This window comes from Pelophylax lessonae (assembly GCF_965119305.1).
Source record: "Pelophylax lessonae genome assembly, chromosome: 6".
In the NCBI taxonomy this organism is placed as follows: domain Eukaryota; kingdom Metazoa; phylum Chordata; class Amphibia; order Anura; family Ranidae; genus Pelophylax; species Pelophylax lessonae.
Window position 1 is genome coordinate 20,052,164 of NC_138773.1, and position 18,490 is coordinate 20,070,653.

At 43.6% G+C, this 18,490-nt stretch overlaps 2 protein-coding genes across 2 annotated transcripts in view; both read right to left on the minus strand.

Annotated features, from left to right (window-relative positions):
• The window catches only part of LOC309558473 (uncharacterized protein), a gene marked incomplete at both ends in the record, with an annotated part of 157,986 nt that overhangs the window by 40,732 nt on the left and 98,764 nt on the right, over positions 1-18,490 (minus strand). The window contains one exon of the mRNA XM_082261544.1: positions 13,099-14,648. Coding sequence (XP_082117670.1) covers positions 13,099-14,648 — 1,550 coding nt within the window. The remainder of the gene's footprint in view (positions 1-13,098; positions 14,649-18,490) is intronic.
• Positions 14,661-18,490, minus strand: part of LOC309557638 (serine protease 27-like) — a gene marked incomplete at both ends in the record, with an annotated part of 29,661 nt that continues 25,831 nt past the window's right edge. The window contains 2 exons of the mRNA XM_082260429.1: positions 14,661-14,724; positions 17,219-17,438. Coding sequence (XP_082116555.1) covers positions 14,661-14,724; positions 17,219-17,438 — 284 coding nt within the window. The remainder of the gene's footprint in view (positions 14,725-17,218; positions 17,439-18,490) is intronic.

Consider the following 18,490-nt stretch of genomic DNA (forward strand, 5'->3'; position numbering starts at 1 on the left):
TATCAGGCATGTCCAACCTGCGGCCGCATGCGGCCCAGAGCCCCAGGCAATGTGGCCAACTGCCCCCTGACAATTTTTTTTTTTTGATGGGGAAGAAGGAAGTCGGGTCGGGTAAACGGCCACAGCGACTTCCAGCTAACTGCCTCGGAAGGGATCATCCTCTAGTTGTGTTAAATTAGTGCTTGGGGGGGGGGGGGGGCAGCGCAGGAAGGGCACAGCGGCGTTTTATTACTTATATAACTTAACTATAGTTTATATTTTATATGTGGCCCCAGAAAATTTCTCTACACTCAAAGTGGCCCAGAGAAGCCAAAAGGTTGGACACCCATGGTCTATACTGTGATCAACACGGTCTTACAGGTTTTGTAAAGATCCATGGGAAGCTCTCCTCCATAAACTGGTACAGAATGTCCCTCGGTGTGCCCAAAATCTAATCACACATATCTTTGCCAGCTACCAAATTATTAATTACTCATGCATGGAAATCTCCATCCCTTAACCCCTTTGCACCTAAGGGTAAAACAAAGCTGAATGTTTCAGCCCAATTTTTCAACTTTGACATTTGTTAGTAAAACGGAACATATTATCACAATTACTTTGTGCATCCAGGTGGATTATACCTTGTTTTTTTTTTTTTTCAGCACAAATTGGGCTTTCATTTGGTGGTAAATGGTCATGAATAGCTCCTGATTTTTTTTTTTTTCGTTATCAAATGAAAACTGGCGAGAAATATATAATATATATATATATATATTTATTTATTTTTCTCCTCTTTTTCTCTTCCCTCCTCCTTTCCTCCTCCCTCCCCCCTCTCACCCACCCACCCTTACCCTCCTAGTCCGTCCCTTCTCCGTTCCTGCTGGGTGCACACTTGACACCGGGCGGGCCCGGCAGGCAAGCACCCCTTGTTCTATCCACATACCAGTAGCCTGGCTCTTAACACACTGACAACTCCCTCTTTCCCATCCCTGGGTGCCATGCACCCAGGGTATGGGTTCACCCTAGGACCTGTCCCGACTGCCCTGACATTTTCCATTCTGGGTGTCTTCGCTCCTCTTAGCCTTCCCTTCTTTTTTTTCAGAATATTAGAAAACTCGGGCTTGGCTCTGTTCTTGGACGCTCGGTCTGCACAATTGTTTTAGTACTTGTTGGTCATCATGACTATTTTTTACTGTCACCTGATGTAGACATCAGGTCCTTACTGAATATCCATATATTTCAAGCTGGATAGTTGTCCTCTGTTAGCTCTGTTTTTCCTTTTTTTTTGAACATGTGCTTTGTTACGCCTGTATTCTAATGACGTCAATAAAATTGTTTGGAAAAAAAAAATATATATATATATTTTTCAAATTTAGCTGTATATTTCTTGCAACTACCTTAACCTACTACCAATGAAAAACCTAATATACATTCTCCTGCTCCTGACATTCACAACGATATCACCTATGCGTATGTTGTAGTTTGTACCTGTACTACAGCCCAGAAATAAGAGTGCTCATTTTGCTTCTTTTTATTTTTTTTATCCTACCTTAAACACACTGACACTAAGCCCCCGTTCACATGCAGGCGATGCTACTTCGCACCGCGCCGTGACCTCGGAGCAGCCGCCACGGACTTCATAACATTGAAGTCTATGGCGGTCGCCTCCAGGTCGCCCCAAAGAAGCTCCGGACCCTTTTTCTAAGTCGGAGCGACTAGTGTCGCTCCTATTAGAACGGGTCCGCAGCTTCCCTATGGGAGGCGACCTACGGCGACCAGGTCGCCTCACAGGTCGCCTTAGTGTGAACGGGGGCTAACTCACACTGATACTAATTATCCACTTCTGGACCGGAAGGATTTGCCCCCTTAATGACCAGGCCATTTTTTGCGAGTCGGCACTGCGTTACTTTAACTGACAATTGCGCGGTCGTGCGACGCTGTACCCAAATACAATCGATGTCCTTTTTTTCCCCCCACAAGTAGAGATTTCTTTTGGTGGTATTTGATCACCTCTGCGGTTTTTAGATTTTGCGCTATCAACAAAAAAAAGAGCAAAAATTCTGAAAAAAAAACAATATTTTTCACTTTCTGCTATAAAATATTCCCAATAAAAAAAAAATGAAAACAGCTAGTTTTTTTATCAGTTTAGGCCAATTTGTTTTCTGCTGCATATTTTTGGTAAAAAAAATCCCAAAAAGCGTATTTCGATTGGTTTGCGCAAAAGTTATCGCGTCTATAAACTAGGGGAAAGATGTCAAAAATTTAATTTTTATTTATTTTTTTACTAGTAATGGCGGCGATCTGCGATTTTTAGCAGGACTGCGACATTGCGGCGGACAGATCGGACCCCTGACTGACATTTTTGACACTTTTGGGGAGACCAGTGACATTACTACAGTAATCAATGCTAAAAATATGCACTGTTACTGTAATAACGACACTGGCAAGAAAGGGGTTAACCCAGGGGTGATCAAAGAATTAAGTGTGAGCCTAGGGGGTGTTTTCTAACTGTGGGGGGATGGGCTTGTAATATCAACACAGAGACCTGTGTTCCTAAATAGTAGGAACACAGGGGCTCTGTGTTTATAGCAGACCGGCATTCTCTCTTCACAGGGAGCGGTCGCAGGTGCCCGGCAGAAATCGCGGCCGTCGGCCCCGCGCCTTCGGCTTTTCCGCTGGTGAGTAACGTGGACACGTGCCTCCGGTGGCACGCACACGCCCACAGGATCGCTCCAACGAACCGCCGTACAGGTACGGCGATTTGCGGGAACCTGCAGCCGTATAACTGCAGTGGCTGGTCGGCAAGTGGTTAAGAAAAAAAAAACCTTTTCAAAAAGAAAACTGGACCTGACCTTTGACCCTGACCTTAACCCAAAATCGAATAATTTTAACAAGGGGCCCCCAGGTCCCCCCCCCCCCAATGTAAGTGAGTATGGGGTACATTGAACCCCTACTCTTTCACCAAAAACAGTATTACATAGTTACATATACATAGTTACATAGTAGTTGAGGTTGAATAAAGACAATAGTCCATCCAGTTCAACCTGTGTCGGTGTGAATCATTTCCCAATACCCCTGAGTGTTTTTATCCTTGAGATGTATCAATAAGAAAAAAAAAAAATTGACAATTCCTTTATTAAATTGAGGCAGGTCGCTGACACACGATAGTCACTAAGGGCCTATGGAGCTCGGGACTTATGGTCCCTCCTATCAAAAATATTGACACGTATATACATATCCTTTCCTGCCTGGAGCTACTCCTGTACTAAAAATAGGTTTTCACCGCTAATTCCCAGGACCTCTGGGTCTGGTTTATGATGCCTCCTATGATTATATAGAATGTGCCTGTTTTTGTTCGCTTGAGGCTATCCCCATGCCACGATAGATTTTTTACACCTAAATGTTGAGCACCCATAAATCTGAATACATCAGGGAGAGGATGCGGGTAGTCGAAACTGCCAGGAGATTATCACTAGTGGTGAATGCAAGGGTCCAAAATTTGTAATCTAGCACGAATAGAATGCATATGTATGCCAACATGAAGTTTATGTCTTGAATACGGAAGCAATAATTCCCAGTCAATATCTGTGTCGTCACAATCCTGTCATCTACTCTGAGTCATTATCAATCAGGAAATACCGGTCTGTCTTGGTCTCTCAGGCCCTGAGGAAGCCTTGAGCGAAACGCGTCGGCTTGCTGGGGACCTACATTGACCGATTCCATTGTGAGACCTACTCTCCATCCTACACAGGCTTTTTGGTTTTGTTTCCCTTATGGGACATATTTCTATGCTGTAAATGACTCATCCTGCTTGATTTTATGAATTGTATGTTAGTCCAATTGCACCCTATATGCATGGTGATCCATGCGTTTTTATCCTATATATCAATAAAATGTTATTTGGTTTTATAAACTGGTTTTGCATCTGATCCTTCTACTCCCACTGGCCCACAAAACACCCCGATGTAGATCCATCATCTGCACATGTCTCATTTACATCACTTTGGAGAGTTTTCCTCTCATTCCCATTCAGTCTGTAAGACCAGAACTGAAGGAAAGTCTTCCAAAGTCTTCCAAAGATAGCAGAGAACTCCCCAAAAACTGCTCAATGGGCAATTAACAAAACAAACATTTGCTCTAATGGCTCGTTTCCACTGAGCGGTACGGTACGGTTCGGTTCGGTACGGTACGCTATATTTGCCGTTTCCATTATGAATGGTACCCTAATTCCGAACCGTACCGTAACACTTTTTGGTACCCTTTCGTTGGGGTACCAAGCACATTAGTACCGTACCAGCAGGGTGGAGCTACACTCTGCAGAACTTTGATTGGTTGACAGAGAATCGTCTATCACAGCTTTCCTGCTACACCACGCCTATCATGAAAGGGTACTATTGGCAGTGGAAACGCAAGGTGTACCGTTCCGAACCGTACCGTACTGAACCGAACCGTACCGTACCACTCAGTGGAAACGAGCCATTAGAGTAAATGTTTGCTTTGTTAATTGCCCATTGAGCAGTTTTTGGGGAGTTCTCTGCTATCTGTCTTCCATTTGGAAGACTTTCCTTCAGTTCTTGTCTTACAGACTGAACGGGAATGAGAGGAAAACTCTCCAAAGTGATGTAAATGAGACATGTGCAGATGATGGATCTACATCGGGGTGGGGGGGGGGGGGGGGGCGTTGTTTTTTTAATTTTTTTTTAATAATAGAAATTGTCTAAAACTGTGTTTTTGTTTTTTCTTATTGATACATCTCAAAAGAGCTCATTTACACTTGCTTTGACTTCAACACACATTTAAGTGCCTACCACTGCAAGATGTTTTATTTTATGTATTTTTATTGCTTCAATGGTATTTCGGTGGTGCTTTTTTGAAGTTTTAATGAGGCCTGGCAGATGCCGTGTGTGTGTGTGTGTGTGTGTGTGTGTGTGTGTTGATATCTCATACTTGCAATTTCTCCAAAACAAAGCAAAAGTAAAGCTGAGTTAAAGCCTCTCAAAAGCTGCAGGTGCTTCAAAGGAGCTTTGCCATAGACTTCTATGGAGGCTTTGAAGATGCTTTAAAGCACCACTAAAGTGACATGGGGTATCATTTTTGAAGAGAGGCTGAAGCAAAGCAAAGCAAACGCATGGTGTAAACGGGACTGTAAGCTAACCATTTTATCTACTGACAGGTGATTGAATGGCATCCAGAGAGCCTTAACAAAGCGTGTCTGAAGCCATGTTTGGAGTGGAAATGAGCCCTGACTCTTGGGGTTATTTACTCTTACTTCAACTTCAACACACATTAAAGCAACTACCACTTCAACATGTGATTTTGATGCTTCTGCAATGCTTCTATGATGCTTCGGTGGTGCTTTGATGATGCTGTGGTGGTGCTTTATTGAAGTTTTATTGAAGCTTGGCAGATGCCCTGTGGGTGTGGATATCTCATACCTACAATTCTTCCAAAACAAAATGAAGCTAAAGCTGAATTAAACGCTCTCAAAGCTTCAGGAGCTTCAAGCGAGCTTTCTCATACACTTCTATGGAGGCTTTAACCACTTTACGACCACCTGCCGCAGATGTACTGTGGCAGGCAGCTGCTCCCAGGCAAATCGCCATACATGTGTGGCGCTTGCTCTCAGGATGCTAGGGGGCGAGCGCACGCCATCAGCGGTGACTCCGATGCACTGGTCAGGTGGCTCTGATTGCCTCCTGACACCCGCGATCATTCCCGGCTGAGAGAGAAGGATGGTCAGATGTTGTAAACACAGCTGGCCCTTTTTCTCTCTGGGATGATCACAGAGCGCCTGTGATCCTTCTATATAGGATCATGTCTCTATGGTCATTTCAAAAGCCACGCCCCCCACAGTTAGAATCACTCCCCTAGGCTCACATTTAACCCCTTGATCACCCATAGTGTTAGCCCCTTCCCTGCCAGTGTCATTATTACAGTAACAGTGCATATTTTTAGCACTGATTACTGTAGTGATGTCACCGGTCCCCCCAAAAGTGTATAAAATGTCAGTTAATGGTCCGATCTGTCCGCCACAAGGTGTAAACAGGACTGCAAGCTAACCATTTTATTTAGTGACAGGAGTTTTGATTGGCGTTCAAAGAGCTTTAAAAAAGTGTGTTTGAAGCCATGTTTTGAAGCAAGTGTAAATGAGCCCTTACGCATTCTATTTGGTGAGATTTGTGTTGGCACATGTTTGGTGGCCAACCTGTCTCCAGGAAGGTCCCACAATCTTGGAGACTGGACCGTTGTTCATTTGAATGCTAATCTCCAGAGTTGGGGGCTCACTGCTTGGTTCACAGGCCTGGGGTCATTGGTTTTCCCCAATGACATGACAGTTCAGCTTTTTAGAATTTAACCACTTAAGCCCCGGAAGATTTTACCCCCTTCCTGACCAGGGTCTATTTAGCGATTCGGTACTGCGTGATTTTAACGGACAATTGCGCGGTCGTGCAACGCTGTACCTAAACAAAATTGACGCCCTTTTTTCCCGACAAACAGAGCTTTCTTTTGGTGGTATTTGATCACTTGTGCGATTTTTATTTTTTGCGCCATAAACAAAAAAATAGCGACAATTTTGCAAAAATAATATTTTTCACATTTTTTATATGAAATTCCCCCCCAAAAAAAAAGTAAAAATCAAACTTTTTTAACATTTTAGGCCAATTTCTTTTTTGCTACCTATGTTTGGTAAAAAAAAATCATGATAAGCGTATTTTGATTGGTTTGCGCAAAAGTTATTGCGTTTACTAACTAAGGGAAAGATTTTTGTCATTTTTGGTGTTTTTTTTTTTAACGAGTAATGGCGGCGATCTGCGATTTTTTTTTGCGGGACTGCGACATTGCGGCGGACAAATCGGACCCTTGACTGACATTTTTGACACTTTTGGGGTTACCAGTGACATTACTGCAGTAATCAGTGCTATAATTGTGCACTGTTACTGTAAAAATTACACTGGCAGGGAAGGGGTTAACTTTATTGGTGATGCAGGGGATAAGTGTGTCCCTAGGGGCGTGCTTCTAACTGTAAAGGGGTGTGGCTAGTGATGTAACCACAGAGACATACGATCCTACATAGCAGGATCGTATGATCTCTGCAGTTACACCAGGGAGAGTGACAGGCGGCAATGTTTACATCAGCCGTCTGCTTTTCTCCCTCTCCAGCAGGAGATCGCGAGTGACCGGTGGACATCGGAGCCGCTGGTCACACGTGCGGGGATGTGCAGGAACAAGCTGGGGCGGGAGCGCGCCTCCGGCGGCGCGTGCTCGCCCCCTAGAGCCTCACAGGCTAGCGATGTCGCCCTACGTCACTTTGCCTGTGAGGGGCTGACTGCCGCAGTAAATCTACTGTGAGCATTCGACAAGTGGTTAAGCAGTATGGGATGGGAAGGTTTTTTTTTTTTCTCATTTTTCTAAAGGGGAAACAAAATAGTTTCTGTTGGGCAACAAGTCTGAGGTCTCCTAGATCAACTACAATGAAAGGTTGTTCAACACAGGAGTATTTACTCTTATATATATACTGGGTTTAGATACTTTACCCAGGCCATACAGGTGAACATTCACTTTGGGTTGATTTACCAAAACTGGAGAGTGCAAAATCTGGTGCAGATGTGAATAGAAATCAATCAGCTTTCAGGTTTTATTTTCAAGCTGATTGGCTATCATGTACAGCTGTACCAGATTTTGCACTCTCCGATTTTAGTAAATCAACCCCTTTATGTCCACCTCAATGTTGCCCCCCCCCCCCAAGATGTATGAGCATTATGTGTCAGCAAACCCCCCCCCAAAAAAAAATAAAATAAATTGAGCACTAATCTGCCTGCTTACCCCTAAGCATAAATTCCCTCTTCTCCCACTAGAAAATCTGCCCCCTGATAAAATTCCGTTCCCAGCACAAATCTTTGTCCCCCACCCCCCCAGCTCAAATACTCTCATGTCCTATGCGCCCCCAGCACAAATCCCCCCCATTCCGTAAAAACACCCCCCCCCCATAGTACAAATCCTCTACCCTTCTCCCCCTATTCTAAATTCCCCCTGCTAGCACAACCACCCCCCTGCCCCCAAATTTCTCCTCCAAGCACAAAAATCCCCTCAATCATCCCCGCTAGAACAAATCCAACCCCCCTCCAAAAAAAAAAAAAAATTCTCGTTCTAGCACAAATCCACTCCCCCCCTACTATACTACTCTTTCTAGCACAAGCCCACCCCCAAATTTCCCCTCCTAGTACAAATCTTCTTCCCCTTTCTAAAACAAATCCCCTCAAGTCACCATTCCTACCACACCACCCCAGATTCACCCTCCTAGAACAAATAATCCCCTGCCACCCCCCCCCCCCCAAATTCCCCCTCCCAACACAAATCTCCACCCCCCAACCTCCTTCTGGTGCCCCTCCCCCCACATGATACCACAGTGCCCAGGGCAGCAGGCCCTCCTGCCCACCCCTTGTTCAGACAAGCCATGACAAACAATTTTTTTTTGGAGTTTGCTCATCTCTAGTTTTCATTACTATACATTGTGAAACAATGTGATAGATGGCGCGGGCAAACACAACAAATATGTAAAGATGTCGGGTTTTAGAATTTTTATTAGAACAATTTCATACAAAGAAAAATCATTTGGCATGAATCATTTGATGGGTTGATGTATTTTAACATTCATGTTGCATCAGTACCTATGTACCTAGGTGCCCATTTACAGGCAGTACCACATCGTGGATTGGGGAGGGTTCACAGGCGTAACTAGAACCTTCAGGGCCCCGCTGCAAGAAACCATGAAGGGCCTCCCAGACCCATGGCCAGGGACCTTCCCTTCAAGCCTGGGGTTCTTCCACTGATCCTGGGGCCCTTTACTCTCGTTGCGGGGCCCTTTATTACGGTCCCTTTTACAAGTTCTGCAGTGGGCCCCCTTCCTGCCATGGGGCCTCCCCACGGTGGTGGAATGCCAGGGCTCGGTCGCAAGTGTCACCTTTGCGATCCTGGAAGTTCACCCACTGGTGTCAATCGTTTTTATTTTTTGGTATTTTATTTGTATTATTTTTTTTAATTTTTTTTAATTTTTTTACAATGTGACTGACTATGACTCTGTCCATTCAGAAAAGGAAGGAGCTGGTAAATTACATATTTACTGACCCCTTCCTGGTTCTCTATTGTGACACATCCCCTACAGCAGCCGGCAGGAGAGGGGAGGGAGCACAGTGTGGGGGGTGGGGGGGCAGCACACTAGTGGGGGGGGGACCAGGGGAGCACACAGGGGCCCAGAGACAGCAAAACACAAGAGAACTGGATAGGAGGGGCGGCGGGGGCAGCATACAGAGGAACCAATCTCCTCCATTTTCCTCCTGCAGCTACAGGAGGAAAAGGGGGGACAGTGATTTCTCTACATGCTGCCCCCACCACCCTTCCTATCCAGGTGTACAGGGGAGCCGCACGGGCCCCCCGGAGCATGGGGCCCGGTTGCAATTTCAACCCCTGCAACCCCTGTAGTTACTCCCCTGGGAGGGTTGTATTACTTATTGCAATGTAGCTTACAGGTAGATTCGGGATCGGGATTCTGAGCTCCATTATTTTCAGTGAAATGCAGGGAAGAAATTAGGGGTGAATTAGGTCCCTGATGTCTAAATGCAGTGAACCTGTCATAACCTATATGGTATCACATGGAGAGCTATCGGTCTCCTAAGTGATAACAACAAAGTTGCGTGAAAAAAATGTTTTAGGAAATTAAATTGTCAAATAAAAATTAAAAGAAAAATGCCTAAAGACTTTTTAAAACCCATGTACACACACATAATGCTTTATGCGATAGCACTACACACCAGGCACGCCAACGTGAGAGCAATAATTCTAGGGAGAAGGGGTAAATTGGCATGGACTTTACTGACACATAATATCAAGTAGCCATAAATAAAATCAATTAATAGTTTATTAAAGTGTTCATGTTAAAATCTATTTCATTTAAAAAAAAAAAAAAAACACAATTACATAAAAGAGATTTTACATATTTTTTACAACACGTGGAGACAGAAATGTCTATTACATATATACAACACTATGTCAATGGATGCCCAATTACCACTCAAGTACTGTGGATACATAGAGTAACTTCCCTTTGTGTTTTTCTCCAACGAACGTCAGTAACATAACTGAATGTAACATCTGGTGGTAGGGCACTTCCACTGCTGGCTCAGGCTAAGGCTCAGGCTCTCAGGCTCAACATGTTTTGCGCTTTCGCACTTCCTCAGGGGCCTGTCAGTGAGCACGATAGAAGAGCTTCCACGCTTCCTCAGGGGCTTTCTCAGGGGCTTCCTCAGGGGGCCTGTCAGTGAGCTTCCACATGGGAAAATCCAGGACCTAGTGAGGGTGGGGACACATTCGTAGACAGTAATCCTGTTAATGTGGAATTCAGTGTGGGGTAGATCACCAGGGAATAAACCCCCAAGTATAAACGGACTCCACAAGTCCTGCAGGCCTGCATCCAACAGAAAGCAAAAGGGGGGGGGGGGGGTATCCACAACACCCCTGCACGTCCACCAATTCTAGGGACATTATGGGTAATGCAACACTGATGACCTGTAAGAGCTTTTTAAAGTGTCGTCTATGGACAATATACTGTACCAAAGTTTGTCGCCATTTCACTGGTAGGTGCATTTTTAAAGCTTGACATGTTGGGCATCTGTTTACTTTGCACAACCTCATCTTTTAGATTTTATAAAAAAAAAAAAATAGGTGATATATTGGGTTTTTATACAATATTATTAACTATAATGTATTTTTTACTCAAAATATTTTTTGATAAACAGTTGCGCTAATATCTTTTGGCATAACAAGTTTCAACTATCACCCTTCTATTCTCAAAGTTCATTGATTTCAGAAAGTAGAGAATGTTTGGGGGTTTTAACAAATTTTCAGGCTTAAAATGTGCATTTTAATACATGTGCAAAAAAATAAAAATAAATAAAAATTGATCTAGCAGTTTAAAGAGGTTTGCATTGGGGTTATAAAAAAAAAAAAATCATTATTTATATTAGGGTTATAGAGGATTTTTGTTTTCATGTAAATTATTATTACTGTATGGTTAATTTGTCTATTATAATTTTTGTTATTACTAAGATTAGTATTACAACTAAATCTATATAGTTATACAGGAATATACTGATTAGGCTGGTAGTTCTCCTGCTGCCTGTCCTTCACTTTGGCATATTTTATGTTAACCCCTTAACACCATGGCATGGCTTCTGTATCATGGGACTGCTATGAATAACTCTCATAGCCGGAGGCGATGCTTGAAGCTTGTGGGTCCAGATGCAAAAGTTGACCCCCCCTCCATGGCATGGCTTCTGTATCATGGGACTGCTATGAATAACTTTCATAGCCGGAGGCGATGCTTGAAGCTTGTGGGTCCAGATGCAAAAGTCGACCTGAGAACCCCCCCTCCATGGCATGGCTTCTGTATCATGGGACTGCTATGAATAACTCTTATAGCCAGAGGCGATGCTTGAAGCTTGTGGGTCCAGATGCAAAAATTGACCTGAGAATCCCCCCCCCCCTTCCATGGCATGGCTTCTGTATCATGGGACTGCTATGAATAACTCTCATAGCCAGAGGCGATGCTTGAAGCTTGTGGGTCCAGATGCAAAGGTTGACCTGAGCCCCCCCCCCCCCCCTCCATGGCATGGCTTCTGTATCATGGGACTGCTATGAATAACTCTTATAGCCAGAGGTGATGCTTGAAGCTTGTGGGTCCAGATGCAAAAGTTGACCTGAGCCCGCCCCACTGCCACCTGCACCTTTCACTGTGCTGCAAGATACTTCCACCAGGTGTCAAGATACTCTTGCTGCCAGCTGCACATGCACACAAAGTGAGGGCAAGCAGGCCACACACTGACCTGCTGGGTAAAAGCAATGGACTTGTACATAAAGGATGAAACTCAGAGGGCCCGGTCTAGGTCCTGCCTGGTGTGGAGCAGGGCTTCTAAATTCTAGATTCACATTCAAGCCTACCACTTTCACCCGGCAGCCCAGAGTGTGTCCTGCCTGTACCTACTTTTTGTGCACGTGCATAGCGGAGCAGAGTGGAGAGTTAGAGGCTGCCCCTGGAGCATGGGTGGGGTCACTATTGCAATGCCTAAAGCTCTGCCCATGCTTACAGCAGTCACAGGGTAAGGAGCCCATCCTGCAGGCTATCCATCAGAAACCTTACCTAGAGTTGCCAGTGACATCTCAGTTAGTTTGCTGGGAGGGAACAGTGAAAAAACTCTCAGCACACAACTTTCTTCCGCCATGGATGCATATGTTTGGGGGCTGGACATTTACCTTTCTTGTTGATGCATTTATGCGTTTTGAGGTCAGCAAGAGGTTAAGATCAGTGCTATGTATTGTCAGAGTTGACACTGCCAGCTATTACACAAAGAATTATCAGGCGAACCCATCACATTTTTCTATAGGGCCCTATGATTAGTTGATAGGATAGCTGATAGGATTACAATCAGAAATATCTATTGATCAGCAATACCCTTTGATCTGCTACAAATTCAGGGAGCTTCTGAAATTCCTTGCACTCTTTGGAATATAGAACCCATCACGTTATGAAGATGAGTAGAGTAGGGTGTACTGTAGTTCTAACACATCCTGCCCTAGGTTGACTAACCCGCTCCTGTGTTGCGTTGCCACCCCAGAACAGAAAGTTTGTTACTGGCAGATTTACTTTAAGGAGCTCCTTAGTTTAAACAAACTTATGAAAGCATATTTGCATCGTGCTATTTTTCTTACGTTGGCAATGGAAGACAGTGTGGTTGATTTACTAAAGGAATACAGCATGTTCACTTTGCAAAGTGATTTTTGTACTTAGCTCAGTGAATGAAGTGAAGCTGTAATGACTTCAATCATCTAATCATGTATGGGCAAAAATACTATTTTCATGAATTTTCAATCTACATGATTGGGTATTCTTTGCAAAGTGAACATTCTCCACTCCTTTAGTGAATGAACTCCATTGTCTACGTCAGTCGAGATGGCAGGTTTTGATTATATTAATGTGAGCAGAAGAGTAGTTGTAATCAGGATCATAAAGAGATGGTGGGAAAGACTGGGTGTAATGAAGCTTCCTTCTGATGTTGTTTTTGGTACAGAAACAACGGTGTTTGTATATTCAGTGCTTCCGTTATTTGTTGGTCCAGGAACATTGGTGTTTGTATGTTCCGTGCTTTCTTCATTTGTTGGTTCAGGAACATTGGTCTTCATATAGGCAGTTCTTCCTTCATTTGTTGGTCCAGGAACATTGGTCGTTCTATAGGCAGTGCTTCTTTCGTAAGTTGGTACAGGAACATTGCTCTTTGTATAGGCAGTGCTTCCTTCATTTGTTGGTCCAGGAACATTGGTCGTTCTATAGGCAGTGCTTCTTTCGTAAGTTGGTACAGGAACATTGGTCTTCATATAGGCAGTACTTCCTTCATTTGTTGGTCCGGGAACATTGGTCGTTCTATAGGTAGTGCTTCTTTCGTAAGTTGGTACAGGAACATTGGTCTTCATATAGGCAGTGCTTCTTTCATTTGTTGGTCCAGGAACATTGGTCGTTCTATAGGCAGTGCTTCTTTCATAAGTTGGTACAGGAACATTGGTCGTTCTATAGGCAGTGCTTCTTTCGTAAGTTGGTACCGGAACATTGGTCTTCGTATGGACAGTGCTTCTTTCATTTGTTGGTCCAGGAACATTGGTCGTTCTATAGGCAGTGCTTCTTTCGTAAGTTGGTACAGGAACATTGGTCTTCGTATGGGCAGTGCTTCTTTCATTTGTTGGTACAGGAACATTGGTCTTCATATAGGCAGTACTTTCTTCATTTGTTGGTCCAGGAACATTGGTCGTTCTATAGGCAGTGCTTCTTTCATAAGTTTGTACAAGAACATTGGTCGTTCTATAGGCAGTACTTCTTTCGTAAGTTGGTACAGGAACATTGGTCGTTCTATAGGCAATGCTTCTTTCGTAAGTTGGTACAGGAACATTGGTCTTCGTATGGGCAGTGCTTCTTTCATTTGTTGGTACAGGAACATTGGTCATTCTATAGGCAGTACTTCCTTCATTTGTTGGTCCAAGAACATTGGTCGTTCTATAGGCAGTGCTTCTTTCATAAGTTGGTACAGGAACATTGGTTGTTCTATAGGAAGTGCTTCTTTCGTAAGTTGGTACAGGAACATTGGTCTTCGTATAGGCAGTGCTTCTTTCATTTGTTGGTCCAGAAACATTGGTCTTCGTATAGGCAGTGCTTTCTTTATTTGTTGGTCCAGGAACATTGGTCTTTATATAGGCAGTGCTTCCTTCATTTGTTGGTACAGGAAAGTCTGTATTCATATAGGCAGTGCTTCTTTCATATGTTGGTACAGGAACATTGGTCTTCGTATAGGCCATGCTTCCTTCGTATGTTGGTACAGGAACATTGCTCTTTGTATAGGCAGTGCTTCTTTCAGTTCTTGATACAGGAATATTGGTCTTCATATAGGCAGTACTTCCTCTATGTGTTGTGGAACTGGTGTACCCTGTGTCGATAAGGTTTCCTCCACATGTTCTTGTTGGCTTAGGGATATCTGGCACATCACTGAATGTAACATCCAGGTAGGTGCTGATCCAGGTCTGGTAGGCTGTCACCAATGTGTACACCCCAGGGAAGTTGGGGTATGCGCAGCCTACTCCAAAACTCACAATTCCAACCTGGTACCAAACGCCCCGGACATAACACACCAGAGGTCCTCCTCCATCACCCTGTAAGATATTGATAAAAGAAGAGGATTTATATTTGCCTGTTGTACCATACATTCTTCTAAACCTCACTCTCTTGCATATAAATAGTTGTTTCCTATCTAGCATACAGTACTTATGGGTGTATTAAATGCCTAATCACCTGTCATTCTCCGTTGTTCTTTCCCCTGGCTCTTACATCACTACAGGACACAGTATAATAGTGATGGGTCAGCAGATTGGACCAAAGTGCTTGACAGGGGACATAGATGGTGAATGGGAAGTTTCCTCAGGTGGCTGTAGCTCCTGAGCAGAGCAAAGATCAAATGAATGGGCAGTGGAACAAGTAAGTAAAACATTTTGTTGAAGGTCTTACTTTTTTATTTCTTTTTCCCTGGTAGTAGAGTCAAAGGGATGAAGTGGGGAAGAGTGGGAATGGAGAGCGGGATAGTGGTCTGTGAATAGAGAATGTGAGTTCTGGAACACTTGTAAGTCATATGCATATATACATATGGGAAGGTGTATTCTATTTTCTCCAGTGCAGGTGGTGCTCCTCAGCAGTGGCAATGAAGGTAAAGGAGGAGGAGAAGAACCTAGTTCCTCTATGGTTTCCCCGGTCACAGGGAGACAGATATCCAATTGGTTTCTGGCATCCCATATGACTTTGGCAGCCATCTTGGGTCAGGCAGAGTCTATTTAAGACCCTGGCTCTCAGGTTTGGCACAGATTTTGCAAGTGGACAGTGTAGGGACAGGACAGTGCCTAACTCCCACTTTCCTGTCCCCATTGACACAAAACTTTAGAGCCCCATTCCTCCAACACTTAGTACCTCCCAACCCCAGCCTCTGCACCCCACACCTCCCACTCCCTGCACAGTCCTATTCCCAACTAAAACGCTAAATTCATAATTTATAATACACAAGTGGTGTGTTATCCTTTTTTTTCAGCCCTTTCTTCCCCTGATTTTTTGTCTCCCCACAGAAACCTTGCTCCAACATGGCCACTCATGGGAATCATTCCCTCCAAATAGTAAGTAGCCACAGGTCCGTTTCTATTCATTTCTGCCTCACTTCTTCATATGTACAATAACATTAACTCTAATGTCCCAATCATATCCATATATAGTAGGTTATTGCCATTTTGAGGTTTTTAACACAAACAATTGCTGACGTACAGTATATACACACTCATGAGCATAATGCGTATATACCCATGTTATCCCTTAGGATCTTGTTCAAATTTTAACTCTGTATACATGTTTTTTTTTTCTTTTGTGTTTTTTTCTTTTTTTTTTCAATCTGTATACAATTTCACAATTACCAAAGGTGGTAACCAGCTCTATATATATTGCTATATGTATCTTTTATCCATCCTTTATTTTGTTTGCTAGCCCTGAAGGGGGATTCTCACGTAAGCTTGATGTACAATGTTGCTAATTTTTAGTAAAGATCATTGAACCATTTTTTAGAAGTCACATTTCTCTGGACACCTTCCTTTTTATCTAAGTCTACATGCTGAAATGACTTTAAGGTCGCACAGAAAATGCAGCAGCCCAACCCCTGAGAGGGCCAATCGCCACCATCCATCACTGGGCACTATCCACCAGAAGACATTCTTTCCTTTTTGTCCACACGAATACCCACTCAGGACCAGTGACCAAATAATTCAGTCCAGTGCTTAAATGTCAGGGGAAGGTTCCAAAGGAGTAGGGAAAGTGCAGGGACACTTTATCCTTACAGGAAACCTTCTAATTTAGGTACATGTCAGCCAGGCCGCTCCTAGAGACAGATGCTGTCGGTTTCCCTGAGACCTACATCTACTGATACATCGATGTTACATAATGTGAGTGTTCCCGGTCAGGTTGCCTTCCCACAAGGCTTGTTGTGTATTGCTCGACTTCTGTTACAATGTATTCCTGTTTATGCACCTGGACTCAGTGCCGGTTCACACCAACGCGGCACGACTTCGGGGGGTTGCGACCTGTGAAGTCGCATGCAGCGCGACTTCGGCGCAACTTGCACGGACTTCACAGAATGAATGTCTATGCAAGTCGCTCCAGGTCGCTCCGAAGTAGTACAGGAACTTTTTTATAAGTCGGAGCGACTTGTGTCGCTCCTATTAGAACGGTTCCTGTACCACACAATGGGAACGCGACGGACCGTGACTTGTCAGGCTGACAAGTCGCCTGACAAGTCGTGTTAGTGTGAATGGGCTCTAAGTGTTTTCTAATTGCAGCACCACGCTGCACCTACACATACATACACATCATTTTGTAATGCATCGCATACTCTTGGATACTTTAATGGTACTGCACTGCTACATACTTTTAATTGCTCTCAGTTCATACCTGCAGGAAGTATGGCCCCCAATTATCTTATCACTGTGTCTGTACTCCCACCCCTGCTTTCACTATTTTGTTTTAAACCCCCTCTCACCAAATGGACCACAACCCTCTCAACTCCAACCCTATCCTCACTATTGCTCTCACCACTACATCTGAAGCCATGCATTGCTTCACCTTCTGTGTAGAGGTCCAGGCCTAAAGGTGACCCCCGCTAGAGTACTCTTGGTGTCACCCACCTCACAGGAATCTTTCTGCCCATCCTTGTATCCAGCACAAATCTGATCATACTTGATGTTGTCGGTACTTCCCCCATTGGAATACATTGCCTGACATGTATTGCGGTCTATTAGAGGAGTCATGACCTCTTGGAGGGTCCCATTTGAAGGTGGACTCCCTGGTGATGAAACATAGACAAAATAATAGCAAAGACATTCTAAGGAAGGCTAAACATCGATGGATCACCTTTAAAGCTCAAGTCTAGGAAAACTTGTAATAATAACCAGCAAAGTTGCTGCACTGTTTAATATTATAAAAATTAAGACGTAATTGTACTGTGTAATTGGAAGTTACATCGATCATTTAAGCAATTAGTCTTATTGATTCCCACTTGTCAACCCAAAATTACCAGAATTTTAAAATTTAATATCAGGAACGCCATACTGACCATTCCAACTTTTTAACTACACCTCAAATTGTAGCTACCCCCCTAAAACTACAACCCCATTTTTACTGCACCCTGAAAAAATTGGTCACAGATTTTTGATACAAAAGGCAGACATTCAAGGTATAAATACAAAATGCCTCTGATACCATAAATAGAGAACTGATGCAGTGTTAATAATATGCCACCCTAAATTATGGTTGTGGTCAAACCAAAGTAACAGTGGGAGGGACTTATAAAGGTATGATAAATAAAACCTAAGCCTACTCTGCAATGGGTGAAAAAATTGGTAACGAGTTAAAATTTCAGGAGTGCTGGGGTCAGGAGTACTGTACATAATACACAGAGAGAAAGTTCCAGGAATGAGCACAGCTCCCAACTGTCCCTGATTTTGAGGGACTGTCCCTAGCTTGAAACAAAGTCCCTCTGTCCCTCTCTCCTTCTCATTTGTCCCTCATTTTGTTCTGATCTTTATATTTGTATATAAAAATGCACTTTTTATCTTTCAAAAAGTGTTTCTCAGTGCTAAACCATTAATCCAATTTCTAAATTGCTGCATTTGTAAATTTCAAAAGCCAGTATAAAGAAATATTATCGATAAAAAAACAAAAACAAAAAAAAAACATTTGTGGGTTTAAATAATTATTTTTTAAATATAATTCTCCTTTAACTACTTCCCACAATCCGATGTAGCTCTACGTCGGCTGCAAGGAGTGGTTGCACCGGGATGATGCCTGCAGCTAGAGGCATCATCCCGGTACCATTTTTTAGAGCCGGCGGTCGGC